General features: G+C 46.5%; 1 protein-coding gene across 9 annotated transcripts in view; it reads left to right on the forward strand.

The window, feature by feature from the left end:
- The first annotated feature begins 3,870 nt into the window (after window positions 1-3,870).
- TMEM131L (transmembrane 131 like) overlaps window positions 3,871-14,803 on the forward strand; it is an 81,690-nt gene continuing 70,757 nt past the window's right edge. For 6 of the 9 annotated variants that reach the window (XM_071742996.1, XM_071742992.1, XM_071742995.1 and 3 more), the window contains exons 1-3: window positions 3,874-4,042; window positions 4,396-4,466; window positions 12,211-12,254. In XM_071742996.1, the coding sequence (XP_071599097.1) occupies window positions 3,919-4,042; window positions 4,396-4,466; window positions 12,211-12,254 (239 nt within the window). In that variant the 5' untranslated portion in view covers window positions 3,874-3,918. Of the gene's footprint in view, window positions 4,043-4,395; window positions 4,467-12,210; window positions 12,255-14,803 lie in introns of all 9 variants that reach the window. The other 3 variants (XR_011725716.1, XR_011725717.1, XM_071742994.1) reach the window with 2 other exon arrangements.

Here is a 14,803-nt window from a genome sequence, read left to right on the forward strand (position 1 = left end):
TGCTGGCTGATTATAGCCTTAAGTGCTTTTTTAAATAAATATATCACCTTTGGTCCATACCATCTTTCAAACGGTACCTAATAGAAACCCTTAAAAGGTTATAAGGTTATAAAAGTTTATATATATAAATAAGTATACTTATTTTGAGCATTAACTGCATATGGGGCAATCCATAACTGCAAATGAAAAGATAGCATACTTTGACTAGAGAGGCTTCTGCTGGTGCTCAGTTTCCCTAGAAATTAATTTTGTCTAGTACTTCTGTCAAGTGTTATGTCTTTCTTGAAAGCAAGTAGCTACTTCTATGTTGAAAGTAGTGGGGATTTGTTAATAGCATTTAGGGCTGGATTAATTGCTGTGTGCTTTGTGATTTGTAGAAATTGACAGCAGTATCTCCAGACTGCTGTAGGTAAAGCTCGCCTCCTTTTCCTTGTAGGAAAGGAGAAACAGCAAAAATAAATATTTCAGCAGCACATCCTACTACCAAAAGCAAGTAAAAAATCTTAAAGCATACGAGTGCAAGGATTTGTTTCACATTAATAGCAAGTATGTTGATAACCTCAAGAAAATCTTCCCTAGCTGGGAAACAGTATTGTCAGTAGGTCTGCATGCTTTGGAAGAGCACCAACACATTTTCAGGTAGCTGGGAGAGCTTCATAGGCCAATCCATCCCCTCCTGGTGTGTCGCCCCACAAGTTCCTCATCCAAATGTTTTAGTGGTTGTTTGATTTCCAGGTTCAGCAGGGTGAAGAGACTGGATGTGGCACTCAGTGCCATGGTCTAGTAACCACAGTGGTGGTGGATTAAGGGTTGGACTTGATGATCTCAGAGGTCCTTTCCAACCTGGATAATTCTGTGATTCTGTGAATCTGCTGGCTCCAGAAAAGGACAAGCAGGGACATGCTGGAAGCCTTTTTTCCCTCCCTTCTGTATCCTGTGCACTGAAATCCTTCTCACCAGTGGGTCTGCAGTGAGGGTAGAGGAGTGAGGCTGCTCTAAATAAAGCCAAGTGGCATCAGTGAGAAGGTGGTGAATGTAGGTTGGATGCAGTCAGAAAGCTGACAGTGTCAGTGAATACATAACTGGGCAGTGAGGGTTAGGGATGCCCTAAAGGTGATGTGAGAATGGGGTGCACGTCACCAGCCCAGGCAGTGGGCAAGGAGGAGCAGCACAGCACCCACACACTGCAAGGGGAGGCAAATGTGTGGCCCAGTACCCACCGAGCATGGCCAAGAAAAGATGTGGTGGCTGAAACTGGTGGGGCAGTGGGTGCTGCAGGACACAGGTGTTCTGAATCCCCTCCTGTGCAACTGAGGCCAATACAGGTAGATGTCTGAGCCTGGAGGAACCCAAGTATTCATTATATGGCTGCAAAAGTCACTTCAAGCCTTATCTGGGAGGCAAAGCATCCTCTTCCTGCTCTGCCCACCCAGCACTGTCCCTGCCCTATCTTCTGCTGCATGCTCTACAGTGAGTGGCAGCTCTCCAGGCTGTCCAGGAGCTGGCCTAGGAGCATGTCCATGTATTTGTTTAGCAGCAGGTACATTTAATTTCATCTCTCACATGAAGAACAGTCCCAGGCACATCTTGCTGGAGAAAGGATGCACAGAAGAACAGGAGTGGGAACATAATTAGGTTGCCTGTTCCCATCTGATGTCTGTTATGCAATGCATTATCTCCCCATCTGATAGCAACATCTGCATTGTAGCCCTGATCTCCTCCCAGTCCTGCCTGCCATATCTGAAAAAACCTCTAGAAAGTGTTCAGCCTTGCTTTGAATTGGGGTGGCTCTACCACACCCACAAAAAGCTTTATGGCCTTCCCATTCCAAGGCTGCAGATGTGTCCCTTGGTGTTCACAGCAGAAGAATGTCCCAGGGGAGCCTGGTCCCAGCTTGGTCTGCAGCTCAGGCCACCTCTCTCACCTAACAGCTTAGAACCTGTTTAACTAAACCAGGCTGGGACTGTCTAGGAGAATTTTCCTCTAAATACTACTGACCCAGTGTCAGCCAGACCCCGTTCTGCAGACACTAAAAATGGAGCTGGCTCTCAGAGGCTGTACTGTCAGCTTGTGCTGACATTGATTTAAAAAAACTCAGCATGAAAAAAATAATTTAAGTCAGTCTACAACTCTAACTGGTATTCCAGCTGGTACTAGTTGCAAAAGTGATGGGTACAGCTCCTCGCTGAACGCAGACTATGTTCATGGTTCCATGCAGCCCCTGGGTGGGGTTTTTACACAAAGTTTACACCGTTATAATCCTTTCTCTCCAGAACATCTGTTCAAGCACCTGTCTAAGCGTGGCTGCACATTTGCCAGCAGAGAAGCATCCAACTATTCCTGTTTTAATGGGTGCTGTTTCCCTGCAAGCGCCGGGGTGCTCAGGGGCAGCGGGGTGCCCCGGGGTGTGCCCATACAACCAGGGCAGTGTCTCCTCTGCCCGCGCCTGCGGAACCATGGGAAACGTAATTAAAGACAGGGAGGGATGGAGTGGAAAACAAAAGAGCCACATAACAGGCAGGGAGCAGGAAAAAGGGGTGGAGAGAAGAAAGTGAGAGGAGGACGTGTGCAGGAGACAGGACTTGCATTCTCCCATACTGTCCAATGTATAGCGATGCAAAGTCTTCTCCCTTGGGGGGGGGGGTGTCAGCACTGGTTTTGATGTCAGCAGGAACAGACTTCCCCTCACCCGGGCTGCTCAGTCAAACCTGGATGGGCTCTGGGTGGGAAAGGCTTTTAAAACTTCTGAGCAGAAAGGGCATCGTGTGGCTGTCCCGCTGCAATGACCGAGGTCTCAACTGGCCTCATGTGTTGTCTCAGTCTGGGGCTGAGATGTTTTTTGGCTTTTTTTTGGTTTATTTATGAGCCTTTGGTGAGTAAGCACCGTATTTCCATTGTTTATGGGAGTTGCTATGTGTGATCAGAAGGAGAGAACCAGAATTTAGGGTTGTGCCAACCTCGTTAGCAGAGTATTTGCTTTTTTTTCCTCAATGTTTACAAAACTAATATAACAACTATTTTTTTCCTGTAACCTAAGCATTTGAGGGGCTATCTTTTGAGCAAAAGGGAAAAGTGCTTTAAAATACGGTTAGAAGGGTGTGTGAGATACATGTTAAAGCCGCATGACCAGCATCAGCTACTGCTGGGCTCTGCTCTTCACGTCTGTTTTATTAAACGCCATTAATTACCGGACAGACTCATCAGAAAGATTCGGGCACCAGAACAGTGACCTAAAGCCACACAGCGGTGTCCCCCGAGCACGCAGCGCTGCTGAGCAGCCCTGACAACATCTGCCCAGAGGTCACAGGATCGGGGCTATTTTGTTGTCGTTTTTGTCTTCCCCTTCCCCACACTCTCTGTGCCTTTTCCCTGCCCCTTCCCGCTGCATCCCGGTTTTTCTTCCTGCACTCAATTCTTTTAATGCTTTTTTTTCCCCTAAAAAAAAAAAAAAACAAAACAGGAGGGGAGCACCGACGAACAATCCGCACATGGTACGGCGCGGAACTCCCGCTCCTCCCCCAAGCCACGCGCCAGCCCCACACACGCGGTCACAGGTCCGTTTTTGCACCATTTTCCCCCAACACCTCCCCCTGCCTCCCTTTCCCTTTGGGAGTGGGTGTGGGCCGGGCACCTCCGGTCACACCGGGAGAAGGGAAAGGAAATCGCGGAACATTTTGGGGGGTGGGGGGTGGGGGTAGCGAGGGGGTACCCCCCCCCCACGGCCCTGCTCCACGCGTTCAGCAGGGGCGTGGTCACCGTGGAGGGGCGTGTCCGTGGGCGTGGCGGGACGCGGCCGCGCGGCGTGGCGGTGGGCGGAGCCCCGGGGGCTGCTTTGTCCCCGCCCCCCATCCCCCGCGGCCCCGCCCGCCCCTCCCCGCAGCCCCCGCCCAGCCGCAGCACGGCGCGGCGCGGCTCGGCATGGCGGGGCTGCGCTTCCCGCAGCAGAGCGGCTACTGCCGCGCGGCCGCGGCCATGAACCTCCTGCTGGGAGTCTTCCACGTTCTCCTGCCCTGCTTTCGGCCCGGAGAGGCGCAGGGGCAAGGTGAGGGGCGCCGGCAGGGTGGGAAGGGAGGGAGGGAGGGAGGGAGCGGGGGGTATCGCCGCTGCCCGCTCCGGGCGTGCGAGAGCGGGGCCGCCGCCCCCGCCGTCCCTCGGGCTGCTGCCGCGGTGGCAGGCAGGGGACACAAAGGGAGCCGGGATGTGGCTCGCATCCCTCCCCCTTCCTCCACCGGCCCTGAGCCCCGTGGAGCCAGCCGCCTCACAAGTGTCAGCCGGGCCCCTCTGCGGGCCTGCCCCGGTACGGGGAGCTCCGGGCCGCCGCCTGCGGGCTCCACGCTCCCGGTCCCTGCGAGTGCGGCCGCCCCATCTGCGGTTTCTCTCTCTCTGTCCCCGCAGCCATCGAGCCCATCCCCGGCGTGGTGGAGCTGTGGCAGGCCGAGGAGGGGGAGCTCCTGCTGCCCGCCCAGGTGAGGGGGCGCCCGGGGGGAGGGTGGTGTTGGTGGCCGGGAGGGCGAGGGGGGGCAGGAGGGGTGGGTTTGGGCCCCGAGGGGGTGGGTTTGGGGCCGTGGCGGGGGGCGAGCCGGGACGATCCAGGGGCGGCCACGGCCGCTGTCACGCTGCAGCCCCGTCCCCAGCGCTTCACCCTCCACCGCTACCGAGGCTGCGACCGACTGTGGTTGTATAGCTCTTTGGGGGGTTTTTTTTTGTTTTGTTTGTTTGGGTTTTTTTTTTGTAAATCAGTGCGTTTGTGCACGGTACATACTGAATGCGCGTATAATGCATATGAATGTATTTATTTATATCTCAGACCTGCTCAGGTGAAGCCATTTTTCTCTCCTCAAATGACACATCATTTGTCGTTCCTCTCATCGTAGCATATTTTTTGGTTTTGTTTAGCCGCTGCTGTTGAGTGGTAACACGATTTGTTACGTTCCGGGTGGGAAGAGGAGCCAGTGAAATACATGGCTGGGCTGGTGAGCGGGGAGGGAGGGTGCGGGAGGCGATGGTCTGGAGTTTATGGCATTCGAGGCAGTCATTTAGCTTGCCCTGACGGACTCTGCCATATGTCGATCTGGCCCTTCCTAGACTTCAAGGCACCAGGCTCCTAAATGGGAAGAAGCAGTCCTTAGGGACGTGAGATTATGTGAGAGGAAAAGAGAGTAATTTATTTCTCTTAAGCCATTTTGTCATCCTCTGTTCACTGCTCAGCCGTTGGTACCCATTAATACAGGGAAAAGCAGCAGTAGTGTTAGGTCTCTCCTCAGCTAGCTAATAACTGATGCTGCTTACCAGTGCCCGGTGTTTTGCATTGTGGTGCTAAGAAAGTGTTATCTATTGTGTATAAAAACACTTAAAAATGGTTATGTGTATCTGATGCTGTTCAGAATTTGCTTGGTGCAGATGTGGTAGTAGCTAAGGGAATGTGCAGAGTCTCTCTTCCCAGGGATACTTCAGGAACTTGGATTTTTGCTTGTGCAGTCTTTACCTTGAAGACATTAAGATGCATTAGATGTAGAACTGTGTAATGCAGTCATTTATCGTTGCTCCTCATTGCAAAGCTGCAGTTGAGCGAAGATGACGTGATGTTTACTTCCTGAGATGAGGTTCTCTTGGAAAACACTTTGCTCTTGAGCATCCTTAATAAAAACTCCAGCATGACTGAAGCAGAAGCAGGAATCAGTTGCCCTTGAGCTTGGTGTGGTGGTGTGTATGGTCCTGACAAGTCCTTGCAGCAGTGAAAGGCAAATCTGAGGATGCTGCTCTTCTGTCGTTTCTCTAGATGCTGCGTTAGGTTTGCAGGAAAGAAAAGAGGTCTTTTAGTTTCAGTTGTGACAAAGTGAGAAGTGAAAATCACAAAAGGTTCATTAAAATAAAAGATGAACGTCAAAAGCCAGATGAGCCCATCCCTGGGCACTAGTGGTGCAGTGGCTGTTTTGCCAGTGCTTGTTTGTCCCCTCTGAGCCTGGGGACCACAGCAGCATCTGACATGCTGTTGACTGCTCAAGCTGAAGCAGAAAGGCTTGGGTTCCTCAAGCAGGTTTTTACACCAAAGGAAGCTTGATTCCAGGCCCAACCCAGTGCCCAAATTTCTGCTCCTTTGCAGGCTTGGGCTTTACACAGCACCTCTCAGGCTTGAGGCTTGTAGCTGAATATGAATCCACCTTTTCTGGTTGTTGGTGGGAGGAGGAAAGGGGACTTTCCTCTGTCCCAGTGGAGATGCTGGTGGACCCTTCCAACACCACTTCCATGGAGTGGTAGCACCATTCTGAGTTGGCTGATCTGAATCAGCCAGGTTGAGAAGGACCTTTGAGATCATCAAGTCCAACCCTCAGTCCACTGCCACTGTGGTTCCCAGACCATGGCACTGAGTGCCACATTAGTCTCTTCTTAAAAACTTCCAGGGATGGAGAATCCACCACCTCCCTGGGCAGCCCATTCCAGTGCCTGGTCATGGCTCTTATGTGAGTACCCAAGGAGTCAAGGGTCACGCACCCTTCCATGATCCCCTGTGGTGTCTGCAAGGTCCTGAAGGCAACTTAGCATCATTGTCCTGCTGACTGGCTACTCTGGGTTGGTGGGGGGCATCGGAGGAGACACCTTCATCAACTCTGGTGATTTGGAACACTGCTTCATCTGTTAACATCTGACTGCATTGCTTTGCCAGAGGGATGCTTAAGCTTCCAAGAGGTTTATTGCTTCTTAGTATCCACGTTCCGCTAAAAAAAATGGTCTGACAGCGCTACGAGGAGGTTGTCCACGTTCTCTTCCTTGCAAGAATGGACTTTCTCGCTTAAAGCCTCACAGAGGGTTGTTGCTCAGTGTTTGTGTACCACAGCAGTAGTGATGTGATGGTGATGACCTAGTAAGAGGAAGAGCTTCCTTGCCTTTTGGAAATATCCAAGGGTTGTTGCTCTCAGATCGGTCTTGAGGAAGGTAATGGGAAGTGGCCCAGGTTCCTCGATCTGGTTCTTCCTGTTCCGTTTTGGAGAGGGTGGGTGGGAGTGCAGCACGGGAGTGAGGTCTTTGTAGGCAGAGGTGAAAAATCCAGGGAAGGAATGGTGTGTATTCCTCACCGAAAGCACCTCCCTCCTGTCTGTGACACAGGCTCTGATCAGGGCTGTGGGTGAGGTTGCCCTGTCTGCCCAGCCTTTTTGCCTGTTCCTGGCAGATTACCAATGCCGTCTGATGGATGCTTTTTCTTTCTGTCCTGGCTTTGCACTATTATCTTATTTTCCATGCATCATCAGCTGCCTGTGACAGAGCAGTTTTGAGCATTCCTTGCTGCCTGCAGAATTTGAGTATGAAAGTTGCCCGGGCTGGTAGCCCATTCAGCCGTCAGGTTGCCCACGTGTGCTTTTGTTCCAAGAGCACAAACCGAATAAAGATGTTGTGTTAAGAGGCGGGGGTGGGGTGGTGGGAATGGGACCACAAAGCATTTTAATATTCGTAGTTGCTTTCCAGGCCTCTCACAGCATTGCTTTGTCTACGTGAACTGCATGAATTTGCATGCTGGAGCGCAGCCGCCCAGGGCCCCCCGCGCCTCCACCCCGGTTGGTCCTTCTACCTTCTGTTTCCTCTTGCTTCCCTTTCATTGTTTGTGCTTCTTGCATGCCCCCTCCCAGCTTCCCTCTTACATGTATTTGTTCTTTGTCTTTTTTTTTTTTTAGATTCCACCCCCCCCATGCTTGTGTTCTTTTGATTTTTGTCTTCCCCTGACACCTTTTAGGGATGGCTCCCCTACTGCTCTGCTCCACAGCCGAGCCTGATGGGTGCCCGGAGCATTGTGGTGAGGCTGTGCGTGGGCTTGCACACTGGAGAGGAGGAGTTGGCTGTATCTGGCGTGCTGATAGTCTTCCACAATTCTGCAGCTTCCTCCAGTGTTTTAATGTCTCTTCCTGGGTTCCCTTTTTGCTGAGTTTCCTGGTCAGATGTGGTGTCCATGTTCCCCTGTGCCTAGATCCTTTTTCTTGCTGAAGGTGTTGTGAGATGCTGGGTAGCTGCAGAGCTCCTGCCTTACTCTCCTTCTCCTCCTTGCTTTGACCTCCTTTTTTTATAGCAGATGTCCCTGGGGGTTGTAGCTGGATTTTTGTTTTTGTTTCTCTTCTCATCATTTGTCCATAATCTGGAAAAATACAAAACCTTGCCTGCCCTGATTGTTGGGAGATACTTGGAAAACCATTGAGGTTTTGACATGGAAATCTCAAGTGTGAGAGGCTTGATTAGAGCAGTTGTGGTTTTTATTCAGACTTCTTATAATTTTGTGGGTATGCTTGTTTGTTTGTAACTTGTTAATAACTTACTTAACTGACTTGCTTGGGAGAAAAGCTCCTTTGTGTGGGACTTGACACCCAAGCCCTTCACCATTAAAGGCTGAAAAAGCGCCAGATATAAACAGCCATGTTGAAGCACTTCAGTGCAATGCAGCTAGCTGTATTTTTTTTGTTGGGTTCTTTTTTGTTTGTTTGTTTTTTGTTTGTTTGGTTTTTTTTTTGTTTGTTTGTTGTTTTTGTTGTTTTGGGTTGTTTTTGTTTTTTTGTTGAAGAGGAAAGAGCCAAAGGAAAAGCCCAGGAGGAAGGGTATCAGGCCTGCTGTCTCCACAGCTGCAAGTATATGAAAGGAGAAGCACAAATGCTATTGGTTGCTCATGGTGGACACGATTTAAAAGAGGTGTTGGGGGGTCATAGTGGCATGTTTCTGTCTGTCAGGAATAGCTTTGGTTGTAACCATGAGCATCTAAAGGCAGGAGCAAGCAGGTTGGGTGCTTGCAGAGCAGGGCATTCAGTGCTTTTTTTCAGCCCCTTCAGTTTCAAGGAAGGAGATACTTGAAAATGAAAGGTTAAGTAATAGGTCTTGTTATCATGATTGAAAATGATAGTAAGTCATCAAAGGCAATGTATACCACACTTTTTTTTTGTGTGTCAGTGCTGTGTCTGTCTGGTGTGATAGGTTTTCCACTGTTCCTGTGTGTTGCATGTAGGAGATGAGCAAGATTTTTCATTAGAGGAACGCCTTATGTACTTTTCAATTTGCTTGCAGATACTTTGGAGATTACAGTGACTGCTTGTTTCAGATCATTATGATAACACTTCAGGGGCTTGAATTTTGGAGAAAAAGAAAGATTCCACAATATTTATATTGCTATCACCTATTACAGACACTGGGCAAATACAGAGCTGCTGCCTGGGTTTCCACTTTAAAGGTTCTGAAGAATTTTTAAATTATTTTTTTCCCCCATGTAGTAGTGACTTGTCTTCAGTTCCTGTTCTTCAGTGCAGCTCAGGGGCTAATAATGTTAATTGTTCTGCTGGTTTTGAAAGCTGGTGAAGACCTTGATCTCGAATGTGTATCCGATATACGTGGCACTGTGGTATGTCATTAGCAGAGGTGCATCCCATCAGCTATGCACAAATTGAAGGTATAGAGTCACCCACTTCAAAGCAGGGTTTGTCTGAAGGCACACAGTTTGTGTGAAAGCCTGAGACAGACTGAGAGATTGTATTCCTCTTTGGGCTGTTAAAAGGCTCCTCTGGCCTCTCAGCTGAGTTCTGTATGGTGCTGATAGGAGTTGGAGCTGGTTGGCCATGCAGATTATGCAGAAACTGTCAGCCCAGGCTCTCATGACTTGTGTGACATAAGGGGCCCTTTCAGGGGCTTTCAAGCACAAGATGATAAGCACCTGCCCATGTTCAGGATGAGGTTTGGAGGAAGGGGATTGTTCTCCTGGCATGGATAGGCTGCTAGGACCTGCATTTTGGCTTCAGGAGTTGCTCCCTGCCTCCCATCCCCCTGTAGTACTTGTCTGCCTTTTTTTTGTTTTTTATATGCTCAGTCTAAGTATATGTGTAGCCTCTAGCATACAGAAGATAGGACAAAGCTGGAAATAGGTCTCTGTATGCATGCTCATAGTCAAAGGTGATTTTTAAATTTTTTTTTTTTTTTTTTTTTGATCTTACATGAGTGAGACTTTATTTTTTTTAAGTGGAAAGATGGCCAATGTTAAGGATGAGCACTGTCCAATGATATGGTCCCAGGTTTCAGATGCCTGGCAGATGTTAAGCCATTTAAAGGAGGAGTTAAGCCATTTAAAATGATGATAGCTTGCCAGCCTCTTGTGGCAAAGAAGCTGTTTCTGGAGGAGTTGGATGATGGGTCCTTTAATTCTGCTTGGTATTGTACTGAGGTTCTGGAAGTAGAAAAGGAGCTTGGAGAAGCTGGAAAACAGAAAATGAGTTTGTGTTGTGCCCTACTGGTAGAGTGAGGCTTTGCTCAGTGCTTACAGGAGATGCCAGGTCTTTCTGAGGGCCAGGGGCTAGGACCTCTTGTAGGGAGGTGTGTGTTGAAGAGCCATGTGGTGTGCTGCTGAACCTGGACAATTATCACAGTGCCTGCAAAATCCCTTTAAGGGCAGGCACACAGAAAAATTGTCAAGTCCTCAAATTAACTTGTATTTTCCTGTTGGTCTTTATGATTTGGTTATGCTGTGGTGAAGGCTGTGCTGCTTCTGTTGGATGAGCTGCTTGGGGCAAAAGATTGACTTTAGATGCATCTGGTACCTTTTGGCAAGATCTGTAACAATATTAGTCATAATTTCATTATTTAGCGATAATAATGTTATTTATTATTGATAATAAGAACCATATTTACTGCCTTAGTGTGGTTGTAATTTTTTCCCTCTTCATGAGTCTCAATAGGTGAGTGTGGCTGCCTGCTCTCTTTTTTCTTTTTTTTTCCACTAGGTAATGAAAAAAGGGGGTAGAGTCAAAGCTGGTGACTTGGGCCCTGTTCTGTGATGCACTTACATGGGAAATGTGTAGGAGGGGTGGTGGAAGGTGCATTCTTTTAGTATTAAAAGGTTTTTGTTTGTTTTCCATGAGATCATATAATGGTTTGGGTTGCCAGGGCCTTAAAGATCATTTAGGTCCAACCCCTTTGCCATGGGCAGGGACACCTCCTGCTAGACCAGGTTGCTCAAAGCCCTGTTTGGGGGGCTTTGAACAACCTGGCCTTGAACAGTCCTGGGGATGGGACATCCATAGCTGGTCTGGGAAACTTGTTTCACTGTCTCACCCCTCTCACACTAAGTAATTTCTCCTACTAATAGCTAAGCTAAATCTACCCTCTTCCAGTTTAAAGTCATTACCCTTTGTCCTATTGCTGTGTGTCCTTTTTAGAAGTCCTTCCCAAAAGCCTTTTTTCCTACCTTTTCATTGCTAACGTCTGTAGCTTGTGCCTTGTGGAACCATCACTTGCAGAAGTGGTAGCTGGGAAAACTTACCAGCTGTTCCTGACAAAATAACTGTGACCTCTTCCTGAAAAATGTTAATCTCCCTAAAATTGTCCCTGTTTTTATCAGTGTGGGTTGGGTGGCTGTGACTTGCTCCATTTTGAGATGTACCAAAAGCTTTTCTGGAGATCTCTGCTGGTTCTGAGCAGCTACCTGCTTGTTTTAAGTGGATTTCCTGCAGGGAGTTCATTGAACCAACACTTGAGTTCATTTCTGTAGACAGCTCAAGGTGGTTCACTGCGAGCTGCAGGCTGGCAGAGTTTGTTAGCTGAGTGTCTCAAAAATTACCTTAGTGCAGCAACTGAGCTAAGCTGTTGGGTTTTTATCAGTTCTCCCTCCAATTCTTGTATGTGCTGCTGATCATTTATAAGGTCTGGGATCTCACCATCCCTGTTGGAATGTGGTACCTTGTCCTTGTGTTTGGCATTAGGTGATCTGAATTTCAAGGTATTCTGCATCTTATTTCCTTAGGTATTGACTAATGAAATTTTCTAATGGGGGGCAAATAATCTGAATGTGGAGTAAGCAGTCTTCCTGTACTTTGGGGACAACTGATGGTTTTAGGTTGAGATTATATGTGTGACTGGAATCTTGTATATCCATTTGTATAAATGGAAAATGAGTCTGTTAAGCCAACTTTTTTTTGGGACAAAAAATGAAGTAGCCATGTTAAGTCACCATTTATCTTGGCAAAATGAGCTGAAACCTCAAACAGGATGGACAGAATCCACCACACTTGAATTGTAAAAGAATTGCTATAGGAATTTTAGATTTCTGAAGTTTGGTTTTTTTTTGCAAGCACAAGTTTGGTTTTTTTTTGCAAGGACCTGAGAGTCCATCTTTGGAGGAGTTATAAATAAGACAAATACCCTGTGTACCCTTTTGCAATTCTGAGATTTTTACGTAGCATTTTTTCTGTTTGTCAGGCGGATTCGGAGGAGGATGTGGAGGAACATCCACAGGAGCAAAGGTAAGCAAAACTCAAATGAAAACAAGAGTACTGAAGCTAGTTTTGTTTCTTGCTTTAGGAAATACTGAATTGTAATTGGACACCATTTTTTTTTTTTTCTGCTGCATGTTAAATTTTTCATTAATTGTAGCTTACAATTTTCTCACCTAATCTTAATGTTACTGTGTTAGCTAAACCAGAAAAGTGCACAGCATATGCAAGACTGAAATGCTCTTTCTTCTAATTTCTAAGCTGCATTTGCTTTTCACCGCTTTCACACACACATAATCTATGTTTATTAATTCTTCTTTGTTGTAGATTTTGTAATTAATTTCTTTAAAACGAAAACAATTTTCCATTCCAGAATTTGCAAACTTAAGTAGCCTTATGTAATGTAGTCTTAGTGTTAATGTGCACTGAGTTGGGGAAGAAGGTAGAGAAGATTTAAAGCCAAAGGTTTATTAATGTCTCGCTTTGGCACAATAAATATCCTGCCTTATTTCTCAAAATCAGATAAAAAATAAAGCTCTTAAGAACTGCAGCCTCAACCCTGCTGTTTCTGTTAATATTAGACCTCCTCTGTTTTGAAGGGTTGGGTAAATAGCATCACAGATTATTTTTTAAATACACATTTTGTTTCCTCTGACCGTCCAGATTAAAATGCTTGGACATCTACCAGTGAAACAATTCCTTCCTTTGGTATGCATTAATGTGGGTACACTCTTCAGGGCCATGCCAGCCAGAACGATCACGAGACTTAAAATAAACACGGGTAACGCTGCCATGCTCTGATGGCTGCAGTTTGCCAGAAACTCTTTTCTCAGTTATCTCCCATCTTTGTCCTTCACTTGGGTTTGAGAGCGAGTAGATGTGGTGAAACACAAACTCTGCTGGAAGCTGTCACCTGAGGGTGACAAGGGGATGGTTCTTTCCCCCTCTTTCTGTCCCATTGGGACCCTTCTTGTCTTATCCCTGCATCACATTAGGGCTCTTGTGGCTCATCTTGGTGGGAATGACAAAGATGGTATAGAAATGGGATGGGAGAATTCCTGCTGCTTCTGAGAGTTGGTGCTGATGGTTTGTGCTTACCTGCTAACTGCATAGGGGATTTTTTTTTTCCTCCTTCGCTTGTGAAAAGAAGGGATTTTCCCTGCACAAATACAGAACTTTGATTTTTCAGCTGGGGACTGCTATGGTTTTGATGCAAAATTTTCACTGCTAAGCATACTCTCCTTATTGAGAGGTGGTCAGGTGGCAGCAGTCTCAGGGTGGTTTCTGAGGTTTCTGTTAATAGACAGAAAGATGGGAAGATGTTGTTTAGGGAAAAATCCCTCCACCTGCCTACTTTTCTCTGGAGGTGGTTGGAGTAACTGGCTACTGTGGCAATAATAAAAATATTACTGAAATATTGAGAGTTCTCTAGACCCAGATAGGAAATAAGAAAAAGTGGTTTGCATTTTTTTTTTCCATTCAAATGCTTGAACATTTTTCTAGTTATTACTCATTTCCAAAAATGAGCTTGTTTTCTGAAAGAATAGTTTACAAGGTTCACTTGCATGGATGAAAACATCCTTCTATTGTCATACTGTAATGCTTCAGGAAACTTGCCTAAACAGACACTGGTTTGTGTGCATCTTTTAAACTGTTTTGGTTTGTTGCCATACATAAACACCAATCTGTGTGTGCTCTGTATACTGAAGGAATGATATAATGTGACTTTAGGAAGAGGATCTAGCAAAGGTGTGTTACACTAGAATTTACTGGTTTCTTTCCATATTAATTTTCATTCCCTTGGCTTATTTTACTATGTGGTGAAATCATGGGGATTTCCTTTTCCTGTAGCAGCAAAACCTGAGAGCTTGCAGCGTCTCAATCTCATTGAGTGCCAGTGTGCCCTAGGGAAATCAGCTAAAGCTACTGAAATTTGATGTGAAGCCCTCAGAAGCAAAGCACCTTAAAGCAGTGGTATGAACAGAAGTTAATGGGCATAGAGTATTCAGAATTTTCTCCAGAGCTGAATGAAGTAGAGAGAGTTGAGCATCTTGAAGCATAAAGGAGGGAGTCTCTTCCCAAAACATTGTTTTGTTCAGTTTTTAATTCTAGGTTAATGGGCTCTCTTGGGAGCTTGCTAACCTACTTTTTTTTTTAAGAAAAAAAATGAGTATTAACAGTTAGCCAGCTGACTTCTGTGCAGATACACCACAGTATCTTTCTTTGGGATGGGCTTTTTGGTTTGTTGGCTTTGTGGCAAGTGCATAAGGAGTGTGGGTGTAGTCTCATTATTTATGTCTTAGGTTTAACTTCAGCAAATATCTTAAGTTTGCATGTAAGTGCAAAGGTGCTTTGAAAACAGAAGTTTTTGTAAAGAGCTGTTTTGGATGTGAATGAGAAATGGTGGATTTTGAGGGCCATGTATTTGCAGCTGCCTTGAGTGAGAAAAAGTTAATTAGCAAATCCTTAATTTCCAGCCTATAATTCCTGGCTTTCTCATTGCTTGGATGCTGCCACAAGTTTCTTTCTGTTGTTTTTGTTTTGTCTTAATCTCTGGATAAGACTCTGAAATAAGAAAT

This window comes from Heliangelus exortis, chromosome 4, assembly GCF_036169615.1.
Source record: "Heliangelus exortis chromosome 4, bHelExo1.hap1, whole genome shotgun sequence".
In the NCBI taxonomy this organism is placed as follows: domain Eukaryota; kingdom Metazoa; phylum Chordata; class Aves; order Apodiformes; family Trochilidae; genus Heliangelus; species Heliangelus exortis.